We start from the raw sequence: 20,293 nt of genomic DNA on the forward strand, positions 1-20,293 counted from the left end.
ATAGTCATAGTGGTGATTATCATATGAATTTGTGAGTACTGCAATTTGTTTTCTTGATTGAACGATATGGGTTTAAACCACCCGTTAGCCTAATTACCTTGCACCTCCGGGGTTGGGGGTTCAATTCCCACCTCCACCCTGTGTACAGAGAGGGTTTCCTCCCCCAGTTGAAAGACATGTGTTGTAGGCTGATTAGCATTTCTAAATTGTCTGTAGTGTGTGAATGGGTGTGTGAATGTTGGCACCCCATCCAGGGTGTCCTCTGGATGGATGGATGGATGGCTGGATGGTTTTACCAACCATAATAGGATAAACTTAATTTAGATTTATAGAGCGATGCGTATGATATAATGATTATATACAGGACATGTTTTAGCTAGTGCCAATGTGCTAAATTGTGCATACAAACGAGTTAATGTGACCGTGAGATGCGAAATCACGGTCATGTGTGCGAATGATTTGCTTTCTTCATACGCCTCATAATCAATTTTCTATTTTGCGTTCTTGAATGGATAAACCCTCGCCATGTTTTGGTTAATGAGCGTTCTCTTATAAAGCGAATATGCCTACAGTTAAACGAATAAGCCGACTGAGCCGTCATCTGCTGTGGTTAGGAGCATCTCATAACTTTATTATAATAATGCGTTTAAAATGAGGTCCTTGAGAGAAGGAGAGAACTCCTGTCTCTGATGCATCTCTTTTGAGCTCCTGTATGAACACGTATTAATACAAATCTTTTCATGACCTCTTCAGGGGCTTTGATGATCAGTTATTTATAATATACAGTATAGTATCATATTTATAATGATAATGAGTCTTTATTGATCACGTATACATTACAGCACAGTGAAATTCTTTTCTTCACATATCAGAGCATGTTAGGAAGTTGGGGTCAGAGCGCAGGGTCAGCCATGATGCAGCGCCCCTGGAGAGAGGGTTAAGGGCCCTCTCAAGGGCCCAACAGAGGCAGCTTGGTACCCCTGACCTTCCGATCAGTAACCCAGAGCCTGGCAGTGCTGGGGCCTGAACCCCCGACCTTCTGATCAGTAACCCAGAGCCTTAACCGCCAAGCCACCACTGCCCCCTGCCAAGCCACCACTGCCACCCACCAAGCCATCACTGCGCCCTGCCAAGCCACCACTGCCGCAACTGGAATTTCATATTTTAACTTGACTCTGAGTAGAGCACAATTAGTTATAATATAACTTGTACAGTATGTTATGCTGTTCTTCTGTAATAAGTTCAGTCACTGGCACCATATTCATGGTGGTCACATTGTCACAGCTGTCAGTGTTTTTCCTCCAGATTTAAAAAAATCATCCCGGTTCCGGAGCAGAGTATGGTCCAGATGCTGTGCCACCTCTTAGAATGTCTGCTAACCCCCGAGCACACTCCTCCAGACTGCCATAAAGAACTCTACGAGCTCTACTTTGTCTTCGCTGCCATCTGGGCCTTCGGTGGGGCTCTATTTCAAGATCAGGTACGTGATTTCTCTCACACTGTTCACCGTTCAAAAATGTACAAACTATTAAGGCTCTGTCGAAGATAATGCCACAGATGGTATTTAATTTTGCTAATTTGTTTATTTTTCCATGCTGGCAGTTAAAGTATGATGAATACTGTGTAGTTTTTTTTTTTTCTGGGGGGGCAGGGTTGGTTTTGTTTTTTTGGGGGGTATTATTAAGCATTTATCATTCAGGCGAATAAAATTAAGGGCAGCCTTGAGATTTGCATGTGTCTACACAGCTGGTTGATTACAGAGTGGAGTTCAGTAAGTGGTGGGTTACTGAGTTCAAAACCATCAAGTTCCCCTCTCAAGGCACCGTGTTTGACTACTACATCGACCCGGAGACGAAGAAGTTTGAGCCGTGGTCTAAGATGGTGCCTAAGTTTGAAATGGATCCAGATATACCTCTACAGGTTGGTCTGAGACTTTTTTTTTTTCCATTTACTTGTCATTAGAGCTAATGGGGCATTAGATTAGTTTATGGCTTCCATGTCCTTGTGTTTAATGGCCTTTCCTCTGTATAGGCGTGTCTGGTGCACACCACAGAGACCATTCGGGTGAGCTACTTTATGGATCGTCTTTTGGAAAAGAGAAGGCCTGTCATGCTCGTAGGAAACGCCGGCACTGGCAAATCTGTGCTTGTAGGCAGCAAACTTAGTTCCTTAGACCCTGAAAAATACACCATCAAAAACGTCCCCTTCAACTACTACACCACGTCAGCCATGCTGCAAGGTATGTATACGAAACAGAGCCGTGCATTTATTTTATTGAAATTGCATTCATCTTTGGACAACAACAGAGCATGTTTTTGTTTTTTTTAACTTGAGGTTAGGGGTAGGTGGGGAGCTTTAAACTGTAACAACACGAGTAGCGATTTCATCTGCTTTTTTTTGTGTCCTCCTGTGCCTCGTCAATCTTCTGGGTTTGATATTCATCATGTGTGGTGTGTGTAGCCATGTGTCCCTGATGCTTCCTCAGCGCATCTCATCCATACCAGAGACCGCTGTAGCAAAATGTAGCATGCACATCAGAAACGAACAGGCAGATTGTACGCAGTGCTGGGCGTGATTGGGATTTGCTGCGCTAATTGTTTTATATTAATATTTTGCTGCTGCGATCTCATACGTACTCAAAGAGACTGCAGACTGATGGTTCATTAGCTGTGTTTGTCTGGTTTGCATGTGCAGTAGTGCAAAACTGTTTTAACAAAACAAAACAAATGCACACACTGTGTTTAGACAAAAACAAGGCTGGATTAATTGTTTCCTTTCTATGCGACCGCTCTAGCCGTCTTGGAAAAACCTTTAGAGAAGAAAGCAGGAAGGAACTACGGCCCTCCAGGAAGCAAGAGACTCGTCTACTTTATCGACGACATGAACATGCCGGAAGTGGACGCCTACGGCACGGTGCAACCTCACACGCTAATCCGCCAACACATGGACTACAATCACTGGTACTCGAAACTTTTCCACTTTGCTTATTTAGCATTATTAATATTAACAAGCGCAGGTCTGGATCGCCTGCATAAGCCTGGCTTGTGAATTATGAACCAGTGTGTTGGAGCCAAATTATTAGAAGCTCAAATAAACAAATTTGTGATTCAGTGCTGCTAAGAATATCGTTGCCCCTGAGCGTTTGCCCGCGTTGGTGCGGATGTCAATTAAGCGGGTAATTGCGATGATGTACGCAATCAGGGTGTTATTCTGGCTGAGATGGTTACAGTATGTGATATTTGCTGAAGAAATTGTATTAGATTGAGCAAATGGTGACAAAATATGGCAGATTTTATTTGCAGAGACGGGTAGAGTGCACACTCGGTTTCGCAGCATGTCTGGGGTGTGTAAGATTTAAAATAGTGAGAAATAGCTGAGGTCAGTAAATCTTCTAGTGGATTTGGGCAAAGGCAAGCTGTGCATGCTAAGTGAGTGTGTGTGTGTGTGTGTGTGTGTTGTTTCCTCACAGGTACGATAGAAGTAAGCTGCAGCTGAAGGAGATCCACAACGTGCAGTACGTGTCCTGCATGAACCCCACAGCGGGAAGCTTCACTATTAATCCACGTCTTCAGGTTGCAAGTTCTTACACACTCACACACACACACACACACACACACACACACACACAAAATACCACATTTATTGCGCCAGAATGCCCAGCACACACCAGCTATCAGTGGAGAGGACAGAGTGATGTAGCCAATTCAGAGATGGGGATTATTAGGGGGGCATTATAGATAAGAGCCAATGGGGGAATTTCGGCAGGACACCGGGGTTATACCCCTACTCTCTTACGAGAACTGTCCTGGGATTTTTAATGACCACATTTTTTATGTCTCAGGTTCTGTTTTTACAGTATAGTGTTCCCTTCACTACACTGGGGCATTAGGCTCCACACAGACCACAGAGTGAGGCCAGCAGGTGGCACTCACCAATACCACTTCCAGCAGCAACCTTAGTTTTCCCCAGCTTTCTTTTATTTATATTATATTATATTATATTATTTTATACCAGATAATACCAGTAGTCTTTTTTCCTCCTGCAGTAAACCTCCAGTACTGTACAGGCTGCCAGGCCTAAAGTCAGAGTGTAGCTTGCTGGCGTTCGAATAGAAACGAGGGGAAAATGGTGTTTCTGACTGGTGTCTCACCATAGCAGACGTTAGACAATAAAATGGGATTAAACACACTGAGACCCATTCATTTGATATTTGGCGTGGTTAAATACTGTATTGTAACGATGCATCAGTTGAGCTTTGAATTATATTTGACACTGAAAAACATTGTTGCATAGTAATTGAGATATTATTAGAAAATATTGCAGGCAGATACAAGCAAAAAATTAACAGTATGACTTAGATTTTTTTTTTTTTAAAAAAACAGTAATTCTAGGTCTAGTCGAGACAGATTATAATCTGGAGTGATGAGGAATTGGAAGAATCGTGATTCAAGACATCACTGGTATTTCTGCTTCTGGCTATCCTTGTTTTTGTGCTTCTGGGGCATAGTGGTAGGGTCCATATTTAATTTTGGAGAAAAAAACAACTTTTGCTTTAGGTCACACTTGCTTCTGATTTAAATCCAAATACAGATTCAGATATTGGCATGGGATTACACCCTTACTGTAGATCTTGCTCAAACTTCTAACACTTCAACACATTCTCCAACATACTACAATGATTGCTTTTTGCCAAACAGGATTTTTGTTGATGCACACTACCCATGGGAAGCATAAACTAAACCACTAAACTCGGAGAAAATACTTCAAATTTTGTGCTAGTGTTTTGAAGTAATCCAAAATATGCAACTGTTCAGTAGAAAATGAACATGCATGTTTTAAAACGCATTGCCGACGGGAACGTAATCGAATATCTGCTTATGTAATCCACTTTCTCGCACTTTTTCAGATAAACAGTCACTTTGAGCACCATCACGTACAATGCACTCTTTACTTTGGGTTATTTTATTAGACTATCTTCTATTCTCTCTGTATAGTCTAATCTCCCTTTCTCTTTCTGTCCGTCTCTCTCATGGGGTTGCGGTGAAGTGAAATTGTCTCATACTATTGACTGGCTTACTTACCCCAAGTCCTCATATCTGTGCTATTACGAAATCAGTTCAATTCAATGCACTTTCAGTTAGGACAGTTTCGAAAGTACTTTTATATCTATCTAAAGTTCTCAACCCGTTCCTTCGCAGCGCCATTTCTCTGTGTTCGCGCTCTCGTTCCCTGGAGTGGAGGCTCTCAACACCATCTACTGCAGCATTCTGAGCCAGCACCTGAGTGGCGAAGGATTCAGCAGCGTGCTTCAAAAAAGCTGCGGCCAGCTCGTCCAGCTGGCTCTGGCATTTCATCAGCGCGTGAGTGCCACCTTCCTGCCCACCGCCATCAAATTCCACTACATCTTCAACCTGCGTGACCTCTCAAACATATTCCAGGTATATATATATTTATATATTTATATATACACATTCAGACCCTGCTTGTCTCCACAGAGATTGAATTATTCAGTGTTAACCAACCTCGCCTCCCAGATGCCCTTGCCAGCCCAAAAGGTTACTCCAGAGTGTGTTTGAGATGTATTTAAAGTTCATTGGGCCTGATTATGCCCTGGATTAGATTGATGGCATTGCTTTTATAAGCCTTTCATCTCCGAGAAGTAATTTCTCTTTTAAATGGCTATTGATTTTAAAGGCAGACTTAATCGGAGAGTAGAGTTAAAGAAAAGGGTAATAGATCACATCTCACAGGTATTACGCTTTTAATGTATTTAAATGAACCAACTCAAATGAAAATTTGGCTGAGGGCAATCCCTTGGCAAATATCTCTGTCGCTGCTTTCTGACTTAACAGGGTCTTAAATGAATAATTAATTCTTCCTGTTGAGTTTTTTTTTTATTATTATTCATAATTCAATGGAAATTGTTTCATTTCAGACAAAAGACCAAGAAAATTGGCACTTTTGTTCTACACTGAAAGGACTTTTGATGTCTCTCACAGAAGTTACTTGGGTCAACCCTTGGTTACATATTCTTTTGTAGTCAGTTTTATTGTACTTCCAAAATGCATTTGTACTTTCAACAAAGTTGGATAAGCATAGCCTGCTGGAAACTTTGTGCCATTAACTACAGCTTTATATATAAAGAAGAAAAAAAATGAAGTGTCCTTTCCTTTTAAGTGTGACGTGTTTTTTTTTTTTTTTTTTCCCTCGACGTGCTATTGTGCTGCTTTCAACAAGCTGGCACTGATGTCTGGTATTTAAAAAAACGGGGATTTATTGGGCCTCATCCTCAGCACTGAGAAGATGAAAGACAAAACAGGAGGCTGGCCTCTAAACCCCTGCACATTGTGTTCAGTGCAGTCAGAATAATGAAGCAAAATGAGAGAGAGAGAGAGAGGCGAAGATGGGACACAGTTGAGAGAACATTTGAAGAGCCGACCTTATTTCTGCTTTTACTAATTCAGCCAGCAGTTCAGGCGAGCGTTGTGTCAGACTCTAAGTCATGTCCATTTAGGCCACACTTTCCGGCAGTTTCTCTGCTCTTACAGAAGCTTTTACTGAACCATTTTATCTCATTCAGTTTGAATAGCTTATACGTTTGCGTTTTTCATATTTACTGTACGAGGGAGTCAGTAGAGCTGATTGTTTCTGAACTTCAGAAATGTAAACGTGAACAATACACTATGAACATATTAACATATTTATTGTTAACACTAACGTTCACGCACAAACGTATTAACATATTCACTGTTGACATTAACACACTATTAACATATTAACCCATTGAAATATTTACTGTTAACACTAATGTTCATGCATAAACTTATCCACTGGTGATGTTAACAAAGTAACACTAACATATTTATTGTTAACATTAACACACACACACACACACACACACACACACACACACATATATATATATATATATATATATATATATATATATATATATATATATATATATATATATATATATATATAACCCACTATTAATATATTTACTATTAACATATTAATGCACTATTAACACATTAAACCATTATGAACATATTAGCCCACTGAAATATTTACTGTTAACACTAATGTTCACGTATTAACATATTCACTGTTAACATATTAACACACTACTAACATATTCACTGTCAACATATTTACTTTTAACATATTAACACATTAACATATTTACTCTTAACATATTTACACGCTATCAACATATTCACTGTTAACATTTTTACTCTTAACATATTAACACATTAACATAATTACTCAACATATTTGCACATTAACATATTTACTCTTAACATATTTACACGTTATCAACATATTCACTGTTACCATATTTACTCTTAACATATTTACACGTTAACATATTTACTCTTAACATATTTACTCTTAACATATTAACACATTAACATATTTACTCTTAACATATTAACGCATGAACATATTTACTCTTAACATATTTACAAGCTATCAACATATTCACTGTTAACATAGTTACTCTTAACATATTAACACATTAACATATTTACTCTTAACATATTAACATATTTACTCTTAACATATTAACACATTAACATATTTACTGTTAACACATTATTAACGTATTATCCCATTAAAATATTTACTGTTAACACTAACATTCAGGTATTAATGTATTCACTGTAGATGTTAACACACTATTAACATATTCACTGTAAACATTACTGTTGACTATAACAGTTGAAATAAGAATGGTAACAAGGTAAAAAAAAATAAAAAAAAATCAGAGGCATTTCCTCTGTAGCAAGATACGTTTACTTTTAACATTATAAAACAAATCCTAATTCAAATATTGCCACAAGGTTCAGTGTATATCTGGAGTTCTTTGACAGAGCTAAAGTAATTAATTTATAGCCTGTGAATGTGGGTGCTCAGATAATTAGGCTCCATTGAGGGTAAAATCCATCAGCACGCATTGTGTAGGCTCTGCTGCGAGCTGACAGCCTCATGTTTTCTGTAGGGTCTGCCATAACAGGGAGGCAGAGCTCTAGGCGGTTTGCAGTGTGTCTGTGTGTGTGTGCATGTCATCTTAACTGACTTCTCCAGGCACGTTCTTGCCAAGGGAAAGCCGGGGACTGCGGAGCTCATCCAGATTGAATGGGCAATCAGTTTGATTTATCTGTTTATCAACCGAGGGCACCTTACGAAACATTATTATGCCACCATTTCAGAAGACTGTTATTTGAGAGGCAGGGCATTACTTCTATTTTGCATTGAGGATTTTTAGTATAGAAAAAGGCTCTTCTTTTACATAATATCATTCACAGACTACTACGTTGTATGTTTATGGCGTTTAGGAAGTCCTGGTGAATTTGAGGTGTATTTGCAAAGATGGTGCTACGCGTGTCTTGAACAGTTGTAGTTTCATTAACAGTCTGCCTCAGTCCAGAGTGCCACGTCCTCTAGGTTCACTTTACATCATTTGCTTACTTCAGTTCACACCGGACATGGAGGACAATTGTCACATCATTACCAACGTTGGGATTAATTTGATTGCTTCCAAGGCCTATTCCAGGAAGCAGTATGCAGGAACTGTAGCTGAGGCAGAACTGTAGTCGCAATGTACAATGCCGGCAAAATGCCATCTGCATACCTGACCACAGTGGATATTCTGCACTGTCAGAAATATGATCAATTTCCTATTAATCAAACAATTAACAGATGGGTTAAAGCACAGTGCTTTTGGTTGATAAGTTAGTTTGAGGGCTGCCAGATCTTTACAGTGCATGTTGTTTAGTTACATTCAACAGCTTGTGGTGAATGTAAGCATCATTTAATAACAATCAATTAGGAGGTAATGGGGCTTAGTGCAAGTTGTGAAAACAACAGGAAGCTGTCTTAATGATCGAAGAGTCAGAATCCAGAAAGTCTGAAGGTTGAGGCTAAGTAGAAAGTTAGCATATTTGCAGCTGTTTATGTTCCCTCTGAGTAATCAGTGCCTTGTTGAAACATTAAGGTCGGCAGGTACAAGGTGCTGACAGGAGAGCTTTTCCAGAAAAGGTCTGTAACGCTAAGCAGTTTGTTAAATCCATTGGAAGAATGTTATTTAATTTAAAGTGTTTCCCTTAACTAATGTAGTATATAAAGTCCTTCTCAAATTGACAGATTAATATTCTTTAATATTCATATTATACATTAAGTACTTCTTTCTTTGGAACTTTCTGCTTCCAAAAGGCACAGATGCAAATTTCTGTACAAAACACCCTCAAAGATCCAATTGCCCAAACTGAACTTTGGTTGTTATTATTAATAATAGTTATTGTTGTTGTTGTTGTTGTCATTGGTGTGATAGTGGTGGTGGTGTTTTTGGTGGTGTTCTTTTTATTGTTACTGGTGGTGGTGTTTTGGTGGTGGTTGTGTTTTTGTTGGTGGTGTTTTTGATGATGTCGATGGTGTGTCAGGTTTTATTGGTGTTTTGGTTGTTGGTGTTTTTGGTATTGTTGTTGTTGGTGGTATATCTGGTGGTGTTTTTGGTAGTGATGTTTTGGTTATGTTTGGTGTTTTTGGTGGTGTTGGTGGTATTGGTTGTGTTTTTGGTGTTGTTGGTGGTCGTGTTTTTGGTGTTGTTGGTGTTGTTTTTAGTGTTGTTTTTGATGTTGGTGGTGTTTCAGGTTTTATTGTTGTTTTGGGTGTTGATGGTGTTGGGGTTTTTGGTATTGTTGTTGCTGCTGGTGTATTTGGTGGTATTATTGGTGGTGATGTTTTGGTGGTGTTTGGTGTTTTTGGTGGTGTTTTTTTTTTTGGCTTTGTTGTTGTTGGTTATTCACTAATATTCAATGTTATCAGGGATTGCACAGGTCATACAAAATACATTTTGATTTCTATTGTCTATACCTTTTGTGAATGAGAAATGAGAACTTCTCAGAGGATGCAAACAGTCAATTTCCTCAGGTAATTAAGACATTATGCGCCATGACATTTAATAATTTGCCTGCTGTAATAAACTCCAGAAACGGATTTAATCTTCTTTGGAAGTCAATTCATTCAAGAACATGTTTTGGCATGCAGTAAATGGTTCATAACTCTCTCTGTTCAACCTGTCAGACCTTCGTAAGCTTGATGATTTTTGTTCTCTCTGCATTTGGCCTGAATACAGAATGACTGTCCTCCAGGATTCTGCAACCTTTCATTATGAACTCTTCATTATGCATTTTCTACTTTCTCCCCCACACAGCATCTAATGAACAAATGAAAACTGAAAAACATGTCCTCCAGGTTATGTGCAACGACTATGTATATCTTCTCCGTTTCAGGGCATTCTCTTCTGTAAAAGTGAGTGTGTCAAGACACCTCAGGACCTGGTGAAGATTTACCTCCATGAGTCCAACCGAGTTTATCGGGACAAGATGGTGGAAGACAAGGACTTTACCACTTTTGATAAGCTGCAGTCTGAAATAGTGGGAAAGTTTTATGAGGTGAGAGGCTTCAGCTTCAGTTTGAGGAAGCGTGCTGTAGTCATTAGGGCATGTGTGTCCGGTTCAGCGAGGCCGCTCTGGTCTGGTCAGTCAGTACTACCTCAGACAGACAAAATTAATCAGAGCTAAAGCCTGTCAGCCTGCACTGCCATCAGTCCAGCAAATTAGAGGAAAATACGGAGGATAAAGAAAAGAAATGAAGTAATGGCTGTTCTTTCCGCTGCCCACCAACTCCCTCAGTTTATCACAGAGTGGTTATTCTAGTAGAAAGAGGGAGAAAACTGACATTCTTTTTCTTGCTATTCTTCTGTAATGCAGCATTCTGTCAACTTCATGACACACACACACACACACACACATTCTCAACTCACAGTCTCACAGTCAAATCTGCCTAGTCCTACTGCATCAGTCTGTCATGTCAGCCAAGAAAGGAAGCTGCCCAGCTCCAGTGTAGGCAGGAGCGCTGTGAAAATAATAATTATGTATTGTGTTAATAGCATCAATTAAAACAAAAGAACGTAATATTTTAGGTGAATATTATTTTAATAGATTTGGACTGTCCCCTCCCAAGACAGCAGCATTCTAGAGCTCGTATTCAATGTTTAATATTTGATAGCATGCTAAAGTGAGTTTGTGTTCCCATCAGGACATGGAGGAGGCTCTTGCGGAGGCCAAGGTGATGAATATGTACTGCCATTTCGCCTCGGGCATTGGCGAGCCAAAATACATGCCAGTGAATTCCTGGGAAAGCCTGAACAAAACCCTTCTGGAGGCTCTCGACAGCTACAACGAGGTCAACGCTGCACTCAATCTCGTTCTCTTCGAGGATGCCATGTGTCATATGTAAGCAAAAGACCAGGATTGAACTAAATCAGTATGTATAATCCTATACCTGCTGCATATGAGGAAAAGTAAGACGAAAGGCTCGGCCTGATAATGACGGTGTTTGTGGAGCTGAGGAGGAGGAAAATGATGACAGTGATGATGATGATAATGCTGATAACGAACTGACAGCGACGAGTTCCGCAATAACAACTCTAATTCCCTTCCACTTGCATTTCCACCCTTCTCATCTGCTTCAGCTGTCGCATCAACCGCATCCTGGAGTCTCCCAGGGGAAACGCCTTGCTGGTCGGGGTGGGCGGGAGTGGCAAGCAGAGCCTGACAAGACTGGCAGCCTTCATCAGCTCCCTTGAGGTCTTCCAGATTACTCTGAAGAAAGGATACAGCATTACCGATCTCAAGGTGCATCCTCTTGTAACACAAACACAACTACCTGAGCACTTTATTTCTTTTCTAAGCGACACACTGATGAGATGAGATAGCATACTTTTATTTATCTCTTTATCTCTTGGAGCGTATAGCAAGCCTATATATGAATAAAGCTGGTCCTTGCAAGAGCTGACAATTACGATAACATTTGAATATGTACCCGAGGCCCTTTTCAGCACTCTATGATATTATGCAGAATTGCAAAATGGCAATCTGACAGGAGTGTGTGTGTGTGTGTGTGTGTGTGTGTATTTAGAGCGATTTGGCCACACTGTACATCAAAGCTGGGGTGAAGAATGTTGGCACGGTGTTCCTCATGACAGATGCCCAGGTTGCAGATGAGAAGTTCCTTGTGTTAGTCAATGATCTTTTGGCATCAGGTAAGCACTGACATGTACGAACTCACAGCTGGCTTTCAAGTTGGCTTTATTTCTCTGCCAGCTACGAAGAGTAGGTTACAGAATCGTTCTGCTTAGTGGTCTATTAATGCAGTTTTATTTTAAAGTAACATTACTGCCAGATAGCTTTCGTCATTAGGCGTTTGCTATCGACTGAGGTAATAAGTACTAAATCAGAATCAGGTGTGCTCTCCCTTATGTTATTTTGAAATATTTAATCCTAATATTTACAAGACCTGACAGAATGGTAATTTAAAACCCTGAGCCTCTTAGCTGTCATCACCCTCGGCTTCTCACTGTCTGTATATTTGTTTCTCTTGCACACAGGTGAGATCCCAGACCTGTTCCCTGATGACGAGGTGGAGAACATCATTAACGGTTTGAGGAATGAGGTGCGCGGCCTGGGCCTCCTGGACACCAGGGAGAACTGCTGGAAATTCTTCATCGACCGCGTCCGCCGGCAGCTCAAGGTGTGTGAGGATGAGTGAATCATAGGACCACCAACTTGTTAACATAATTGCACAATATAATGGTGTAGATTTCTTTTAGATGGGTTGACATCTGTTCTTTCATTATATACAATAATATATGGTAGCTAAGTCACTGCTTGTCACAGTTTTGCCTTTTAAGGTTGCAGTACGGTGTGTAAATAGAGGGTATTCATTGACGTCACTTTCCCTCGGGGACACGCCCCCTCGGCCGGACCGAGGGGCAAAACATCCAGCAAAATGCCTGGTTTTAATAGGGGAAGATGCGAAAACGCTAGTATAACTAACGATTATAAGCTTAAATTAAAGGCGGTTAGACTCGACAGTGACCCTTACAACTTGCTCAAAAACCTGTGGTCCATGGACATTGGCATGTGGCTAGAAATGAGTTTTCCCGACATTTATATGTACTTGATTTCGAGGCCGGGGAAATACACTAAGCAAAGCCTGAAGGTATACAACAGCCTTGACACTTGCTCATACTTTAAACTGGGATTTGTTGGAGATATTAAAGTGATATGAACACCAATAAACATTCTGGTTGTATGTGGACCGGTTTGCACACATTTTTATTTTAATATATAATGTTATCTAGTAACCCGTCAGCTAGCTAGTCCTAGTTTGTTTGTAGCGAACAGTGCTTCCACTTCCTAACGTTATAAATCTGCGAAGGTAAAACACAGTCAGAGAATGAATGAGCCCCCGTTATTCATCAATGGAAATAGGTAGTGTTTAAAAAGAAATATGTAGGAAATTATTCAGCATCTTACAACATGAATACCACATGCCAAAAGACTTACACTGCTCGACTTAGTAATAAAGGACTGGATGGGTTTTTGCACTCTGTAAAAAGATAGCTCTGAGTTCTTGTTGAATCTGTTAGCACAGTCGATCTCACAACTTTTTCCCATTTTAGATGCGTTTTTTTTTTCTGTGTTTTCGCGGAATTCACGCTGTACACTAATGCTGCCGCTCAGTCTTTTTGCCACTCAGTGGGCGTGACCGTGGCGAGTTTTGCCTACTGTGACATCACGTGCATACCCTCTATAGGACTGTCTCTATTGTGTTTTGATATTATTCAGACAGTTTACACAACAGTCAAGATGATGAACGCCTCCAATTCCATTGGTAAAGAATAAAAAAATAAAAATAAAAACAGGGAGTGCTATTATAGGAAAATAATCAATAACAGAGTAGTGTGATGCTGGTACCACCCCAAAGTAACAGCATGTCCCAGCATATTTATTGAGGGTTATGTAATGTAAAGGACTGTCCATTAACCAGTCTTGGGATGTCCTATATTTGTAGGTGGCCCTGTGCTTCTCCCCAGTGGGTAACAAGTTGAGGGTGCGCAGCAGGAAGTTCCCAGCTGTGGTGAATTGCACTGCCATCGACTGGTTCCACGAGTGGCCACAGGAGGCGCTGGAGTCAGTCAGCATGAGGTTCCTCCAGGAGGTGGAGCACATTGAGGTGAGAAACACGCATAATGTGGGTCAGGGGTCATTACACAGGGCTCCTTGACACAGAAATGGGATTCGATATATGGTGATTGCATCATATACCATCTTAACTGCATGGACTTAGATAGTATCCAAGTGTGAACAACTATCAGGTTGAGCTGTTAACATAATTCAATGCAGAGTCCTTTTATTTTTTTTTTTGCAAGTCAAGACGCCTGGAGTCATGAGAGAAATAATTAGTCTGCGCCGGGTGGTGTAAAGTCATTCTCAGTGTCGTGTTTGGGAAGAAATGAAATTATGATCCAAACTGAATGCATTGACACCTCTGGCAAGGTGCTGTTCTTTTACACTTGGATGGAAATGAGATTTTTTTTTTCTCTCTCTCCTATAGCCACAAGTGAAGGACTCAGTAAGTAAGTTTATGGCTTATGTCCACGTCAGCGTCAACAAAATCTCGAAGGACTACCTGGTCAATGACAGGCGATACAACTACACTACACCCAAGTCCTTCCTGGAGCAGATCAAACTGTACAGGAACCTGCTGGCTCTCAAGAGGAAGGACCTCAGCATGAAAATGGAGAGACTAGAAAATGGCCTGCAGAAGCTCAACAGCACCTCGGCTCAGGTATGTCCTTCATCCTGCCTGTCTAAAATACAGTCCACATCACGTGGAGACATCTAGTGTTAAATTATTTATATAATCAGCTTACATTCTCAGCAAAATAACAACGAATGGGCGAAAAGAATATCCAATGAAATAGTTTTGGGGTTTTGTTTAAGCTCAGTGATGTTAATGTTCCAGACGGACGCACTCCTTTTTCATTGCTCAGCAGTTTCCAAAATCTGAGAGAAAACTGCAGTAACATGCATGACATTGTACCTCACTATAGTCCATCACCAGCTTCGGTCCACTGTGTTCTGACTTTCTGTTTTGCTCTCCGGCAGCAGTGCATATTTACTCAAATGAGCCATCGTGAAAATGAAAATCAGCAGCCTCTTCCCGGCAGAAGCTGTTTTATTTTCAGGTTACTGCCTCCGTAGACGTCTCTTTAAAAAGACACACTGGAATGAGCTTTAATTGGTTCTATTTACAGTCACCCATTATGGCTCCTATTTCTTCTCAGCCATCAGCTCTCCCTGTAGATTTGAATGAAGAGAACGGGTCAGTTGGTGTCACTATGCTGTGCACTCTGTGTGCTGTGAGGGCTGTGCACACCGTGTGCATTAAAAAATAAAAAAAATAAAAAAGAAAGGTCGGAAAGTTCTGTGGAATAAATTACTGACCGAACATCGCCTGTGTCAAACCAACATGCAATTTTGCATAATCCTGAGGTTAATAATGTTTAATGAAGGGCTGCTGGAAGTTCAAAACATTGTTAGCTCCAGTCATTATCCTCCTAACGTCACTTTGCTTCGGTGTGGGTTCATTTCGACGGCTGTGTGTTACAGCTACCCTGTGGCTTCTTCAAGCTGCTCGTGTCAGTTTAGAAGAAGGTGGGTGTGAATCCCAGAGGTGCAGACCTGCTAAATCTCTCTTTTCATTCGCGACTAATGGCTTCAGGGCGGCGTTCTTGGACTTCGGCACGCTTTCAAGGCAGAAGCAATCGGAGATCTCATTTGCACGCATAAGTCATACTTCTCGAGAGGAAGGTGGGGAAACCGATTTGAAACACTCTATTGTGCAGACCGAGACTGACGCCCACTAGAGTGGCTTGTTTATATTAGTGTCTCGGGAATTGATGATGAAGAAGTGTAGGAAAGAGGGGTGGGTCAGGAGTGGCTGATAGCTGGCTGGCTATCAAAATAAGAAGTGGGTGTTAATGACGGAGAAAGTTTATTGGTGTTGTAGAGCTCGGCTTTATTGAAGTGGGACCACTGTAACATGTAATTAGTGAATATTGATGCAAACTAGCTGGGTCCCTACCCACATGCTGGAAATTCATATGGATTTCTGTCAGGTTATCCTTTATTAAATCCATTTATTAGATCCATTATTAGATTGTGTAGAATTGGCCCATTGGTTTAGGCACACTTTGAGACCACATTACTTCGAATCAGGTTTTTTTTGAAAACATGCAATATTTGGTTTCTCTCTGCTATAAAACCAGATAAGGCTGCTTTATTAGCCATAAACACCTTTTTTTTCTCTCCCAAACCTTGTTATAATAATGTTAGCTGATCCATGTTCACATAAACGTAGTTACCTTTAGTCTTGCTCCAGTCTCGTATTTGAGAGTAGCATGAAAAGCGTTTAACAGAGGTCATACTGGCTTTTGAAGGAATCTTCAGCCTCTACATGGTGCAGTCTCTGTGCCGAAGTTGCATGTAGTTCTCTGAGTACCTTTTCTTCTGCAGAAGTGGGGATCATTATAGCTGTTTCATGCAGTTTGGAGAGCGAAGAGGGAGAAGCTCGGATGAAGTGCAGTTTTAAGTGTGCTTTCTGACTGTGCTTTTGCGAGCAATTAGTACTCCATCATCTCTACCTCCTATTCATCTGTTTAATTACCCACACGATAGCAACTTGATGTGTTTTTGTGTGTTTCGCCATTCCGCTACCCCAAAGGTGGTTTGTCCCAGACGTCTCATTTTCTTCTGACTAATCAGCTCATTTGGAATAAAAAAAAACTCTGGTTTTGATTTCTCATTTACCTTGAGAAGAGTTGAGATTGCAGAGGAACTTTTTATATATATATATATATATATATATATGTGTGTGTGTGTGTATATATATATATATATATACTTATGTAACAATTTGTGCAGTCTAGTTCATACACCATGCTGCTTTAGATTGTTGCTGGTGGCGGTTGTGAAGCTAATTACTTCATTGCAGTTCTCTCCCCTGATTGACTTTTCCCTCTCTGACAGTGCTCGGTGGAAAACGGCCATATCAAGGATTTTGTAATTAGGAAAGACTTTGTCTATTAAAGTATCCGCATCAATCATATCTGCACCAGCCTTCATTCTAGGTATTGTTTTTGCCCGTTGTCAATTAAAAATGACAACTCACTAATTTCTCAGATAACATCATAAATACAATTTCAATCCGACTCCTAAAACAATAACAAATAATCTGTTATTCATAAGCTCTAGAGATGCAATTAGACGATAATGACAAATTCATTAGTTTTTATATTTAACGATTATGATCCTCTTGACAAATATAGCTTGCAGCATATGTTGTTTTCCATTTTGCATTCAAACTGCTTTTGAAAAATTATTATTATTATTATTATTATTATTATTATTGGTATTGGTATTGTTATTATTATTATTAATAATAACAATAATAATAATAATAACAATAATAATCATAATAATCATAATAATAATATACCCTACTTCAAACCATGAGCCTAAAACATTAAATGTTTTCACTACATTAGAATAATTTGAGTCTTACTGGATGTGTGAACTAAAAAAAAAAAAAAAAATGGTGATCATATGCTGTTCATATGCTGCAGAGTCTCGCAGTCCCAGATCAATAATGCAAAACATCTGAACTTAAAGAGCAACTTGTTTACCGCAAGTTAAAATATGCCTAAAAATAAATGTTTGGTGAGTACAATTGATTTCTAGCAATAAATAAACCTTGTTCTACTGGCACTTAAAAATCTATGAAACGAATCTGTTCATTAAATGTATTGTTTAGACTATAATCAGAATTTGAATCCGATTCAGAATGAATTTTATTGACCAGGTAAGACTTAATGCGATGTGCACATAAAATAAACATTGGTTTAAGTCTGGAAGTGAGGAGGTTGTTTGCTTTTGCTGTAGTTTTGGAGGCAGGAAATCAATAGAAGGAGAGGTGCATGTGTGACTTGACTGTATGCAGCTACAATTAAAGTGGGATGTTACTTTGTGTGGCAGGTACGGTGACTTAGGGTTGGGAGTTCGAATCCCGCATCTAACTTTGGGATGTGCGCGGAGTCTCCATGTTCTCCCCGTGCTTTGGGGGTTTCCTCTGGGCACTCCGGTTTCCTCCCCCAGTCCAAAGACATGCATTATAGGCTGAGTGGCATTTCCAAATTTGGCATTTCCAAATTTTCCTAGGATAGGCTCCAGGCCCCCCAAGGACCCTGTGTAGGATAAGTGGTTTGGAAAATGGATGGATGAGAGGTTACATTGCGTACTTACTGGTGAATTTCCCAGAAACGACCCAAAATGGTGTTGTTTTCAGTTGCATTGCACTGTTGCAATAGTGCCAATGAAATATTTCTATTCAGCACTTCATAAATTTCATTATATTTTCTTACACTTTCTTTTTGCAGACACTTTCTAACACTTTCTTTTTGCAGACACTTTGTCCTCAATGTTTATTCCCCAAATTTGTGATCTGATTGGTTGACATCACTTTACATTTTTCAGAATAGTTAAAACTTTTGGAAGCACTATACTGCGGGGGGGAGGGGGGCGGGGGGAATGCTAGTGGCAGCGTTTTTTTAAAAAAAAGTCGTCACATTCAGCCCGCTTTGCGGCTGCTTCCCATAGGACTCCATGTAAAACACGCTCTGGCATTTAATAATATTAATAAAAAAAAACAGTCAGAAAGCAACCTTAGTGTTCACTTACAAAGATCTTGACCTGACAGTCGTTCCCTTAACACAGAGCTGAAAACAAGTTAAGCAGTAACTTATTCAAGTACAAGAAAAATAAAACATAAAAAAAAGAAGCTCGAATTGAATACCATAAAATATGACAGGACAAATAATGAAAGCAGCAAAGAAAATAGTGCCTGAGAATTACAAATGTGTATGCAGGAAAGAACCGAATGTGCTAGATGTGCAAGTTTTATCTCCCTCAAGCATTTTGAATCATCCTCATGCCACTGCTGAAGATTATTGAAGATTCATATTAAAGATTAACAGCTGGATAAGAATCATAATAGAGCAGGCTTGGTCAATTAGTATCACTATCACGTCTTAGGGAGAGCCAGCATGCAGGACCACAGAGCACTGGTGTGCAATAATCCTTTTGAAGAAACAACAGCATCTCTATTTTTTATTTTTTTTCATATCACCATTAGAATAGTTCTTGCAGCTAAGGCACATACCCGATACAATATAGTAGCTTGTCTAAAGCATGAACTTGTTTATTATTTCTCATGGATCCTCTTGGGTCCTGCTGTAGGTGGATGACCTGAAGGCCAAGCTGGCCGCTCAGGAGGTGGACCTGAAGCAGAAGAATGAGGATGCAGACAAGCTAATTCAGGTGGTAGGGGTGGAGACAGAGAAGGTGAGTCGGGAAAAGGCTGTGGCTGATGAGGAGGAGCAAAAGGTGGCCAGCATCGCTGAAGTTGTGGGCAGAAAGCAGAGGGACTGCGAGACGGATTTGGCCAAGGCTGAGCCTGCTCTCATAGCAGCCCAGGAAGCCCTCAACACACTGAACAAGGTCAAACACACAACACAGCATATTTTCTTACAAACTAGCTCTGGTCTATGGTGTTGCTATATGGAGCATGCTAGTATAGGACTGTGCTATTATCAGTAAATAAGCACGGACAGGATGGTGTGAAGTCAATTATTTTCCTATAACAGCATGTACCAAAGTGTTTTAGAATATACCCTTATACCAAAGCAATGTTTTGTGAATTAAAGAATGACATCTCGTTCTTTTTAACAAGTTCACTAGTGCAGATTTGATCATTTTATGTGATAGCAGCTTGTCATGTTGCCAAAAAAAAACAACTGTCCTGAAGAATTTCAGGGACAGGGCGGGACAGCTTTGCCTCATTTACAAAGCTCTGGCACTGGAGACTCCTTCCACAAATGCTACATAAACATCTCCTTGCAGAAAGCTTAACCACATCCAGTCCCTCGAGGATTTTGAGAATTTGCGATCGCAGAACTGAACGCAAAATCAAACAAAAGCCACAATATTCAGCTTCAAATCTTTCAAAATGACCGCAGGTCTTCAACAGATTTTGGTCAAGACGCAAGCCGTCTTCGATTTATATGTGTCAAACATGAGTACAGCTAAAAGGTCTCATTTACCAACAAACATCACTACGACAATTTTGTGCAATTGCAATTTCACCAATTCAAGTCATTTTCCACAAAAAAAAGCACAAAACCTCCGCAAGTTGAAAAGAAACAGCAAAATCAAGCATTTTTGGCCGCAACAATCATAAAACAAACTCTGCGAAATCCTGTATGGACCGCATATCAATCATTAGACATTCTTTGTTGAAGAATGCTTTTCATGTGTTTATT

The 20,293-nt window shown here is 40.1% G+C and overlaps 1 protein-coding gene across 1 annotated transcript in view; it reads left to right on the forward strand.

The window, feature by feature from the left end:
* dnah9 (dynein, axonemal, heavy chain 9) overlaps positions 1–20,293 on the forward strand; it is a 100,096-nt gene that overhangs the window by 40,045 nt on the left and 39,758 nt on the right. Inside the window, exons 36-49 of the mRNA XM_053639227.1 lie at positions 1,306–1,480; positions 1,747–1,920; positions 2,032–2,239; positions 2,795–2,960; positions 3,470–3,572; positions 5,199–5,438; positions 10,299–10,460; positions 11,107–11,303; positions 11,543–11,705; positions 11,989–12,112; positions 12,458–12,600; positions 13,927–14,088; positions 14,470–14,703; positions 19,212–19,472. Of these exons, the coding sequence (XP_053495202.1) occupies positions 1,306–1,480; positions 1,747–1,920; positions 2,032–2,239; positions 2,795–2,960; positions 3,470–3,572; positions 5,199–5,438; positions 10,299–10,460; positions 11,107–11,303; positions 11,543–11,705; positions 11,989–12,112; positions 12,458–12,600; positions 13,927–14,088; positions 14,470–14,703; positions 19,212–19,472 (2,512 nt within the window). The remainder of the gene's footprint in view (positions 1–1,305; positions 1,481–1,746; positions 1,921–2,031; positions 2,240–2,794; positions 2,961–3,469; positions 3,573–5,198; positions 5,439–10,298; positions 10,461–11,106; positions 11,304–11,542; positions 11,706–11,988; positions 12,113–12,457; positions 12,601–13,926; positions 14,089–14,469; positions 14,704–19,211; positions 19,473–20,293) is intronic.

Source organism: Ictalurus furcatus, chromosome 13 (genome assembly GCF_023375685.1).
Source record: "Ictalurus furcatus strain D&B chromosome 13, Billie_1.0, whole genome shotgun sequence".
Classification (NCBI taxonomy): domain Eukaryota; kingdom Metazoa; phylum Chordata; class Actinopteri; order Siluriformes; family Ictaluridae; genus Ictalurus; species Ictalurus furcatus.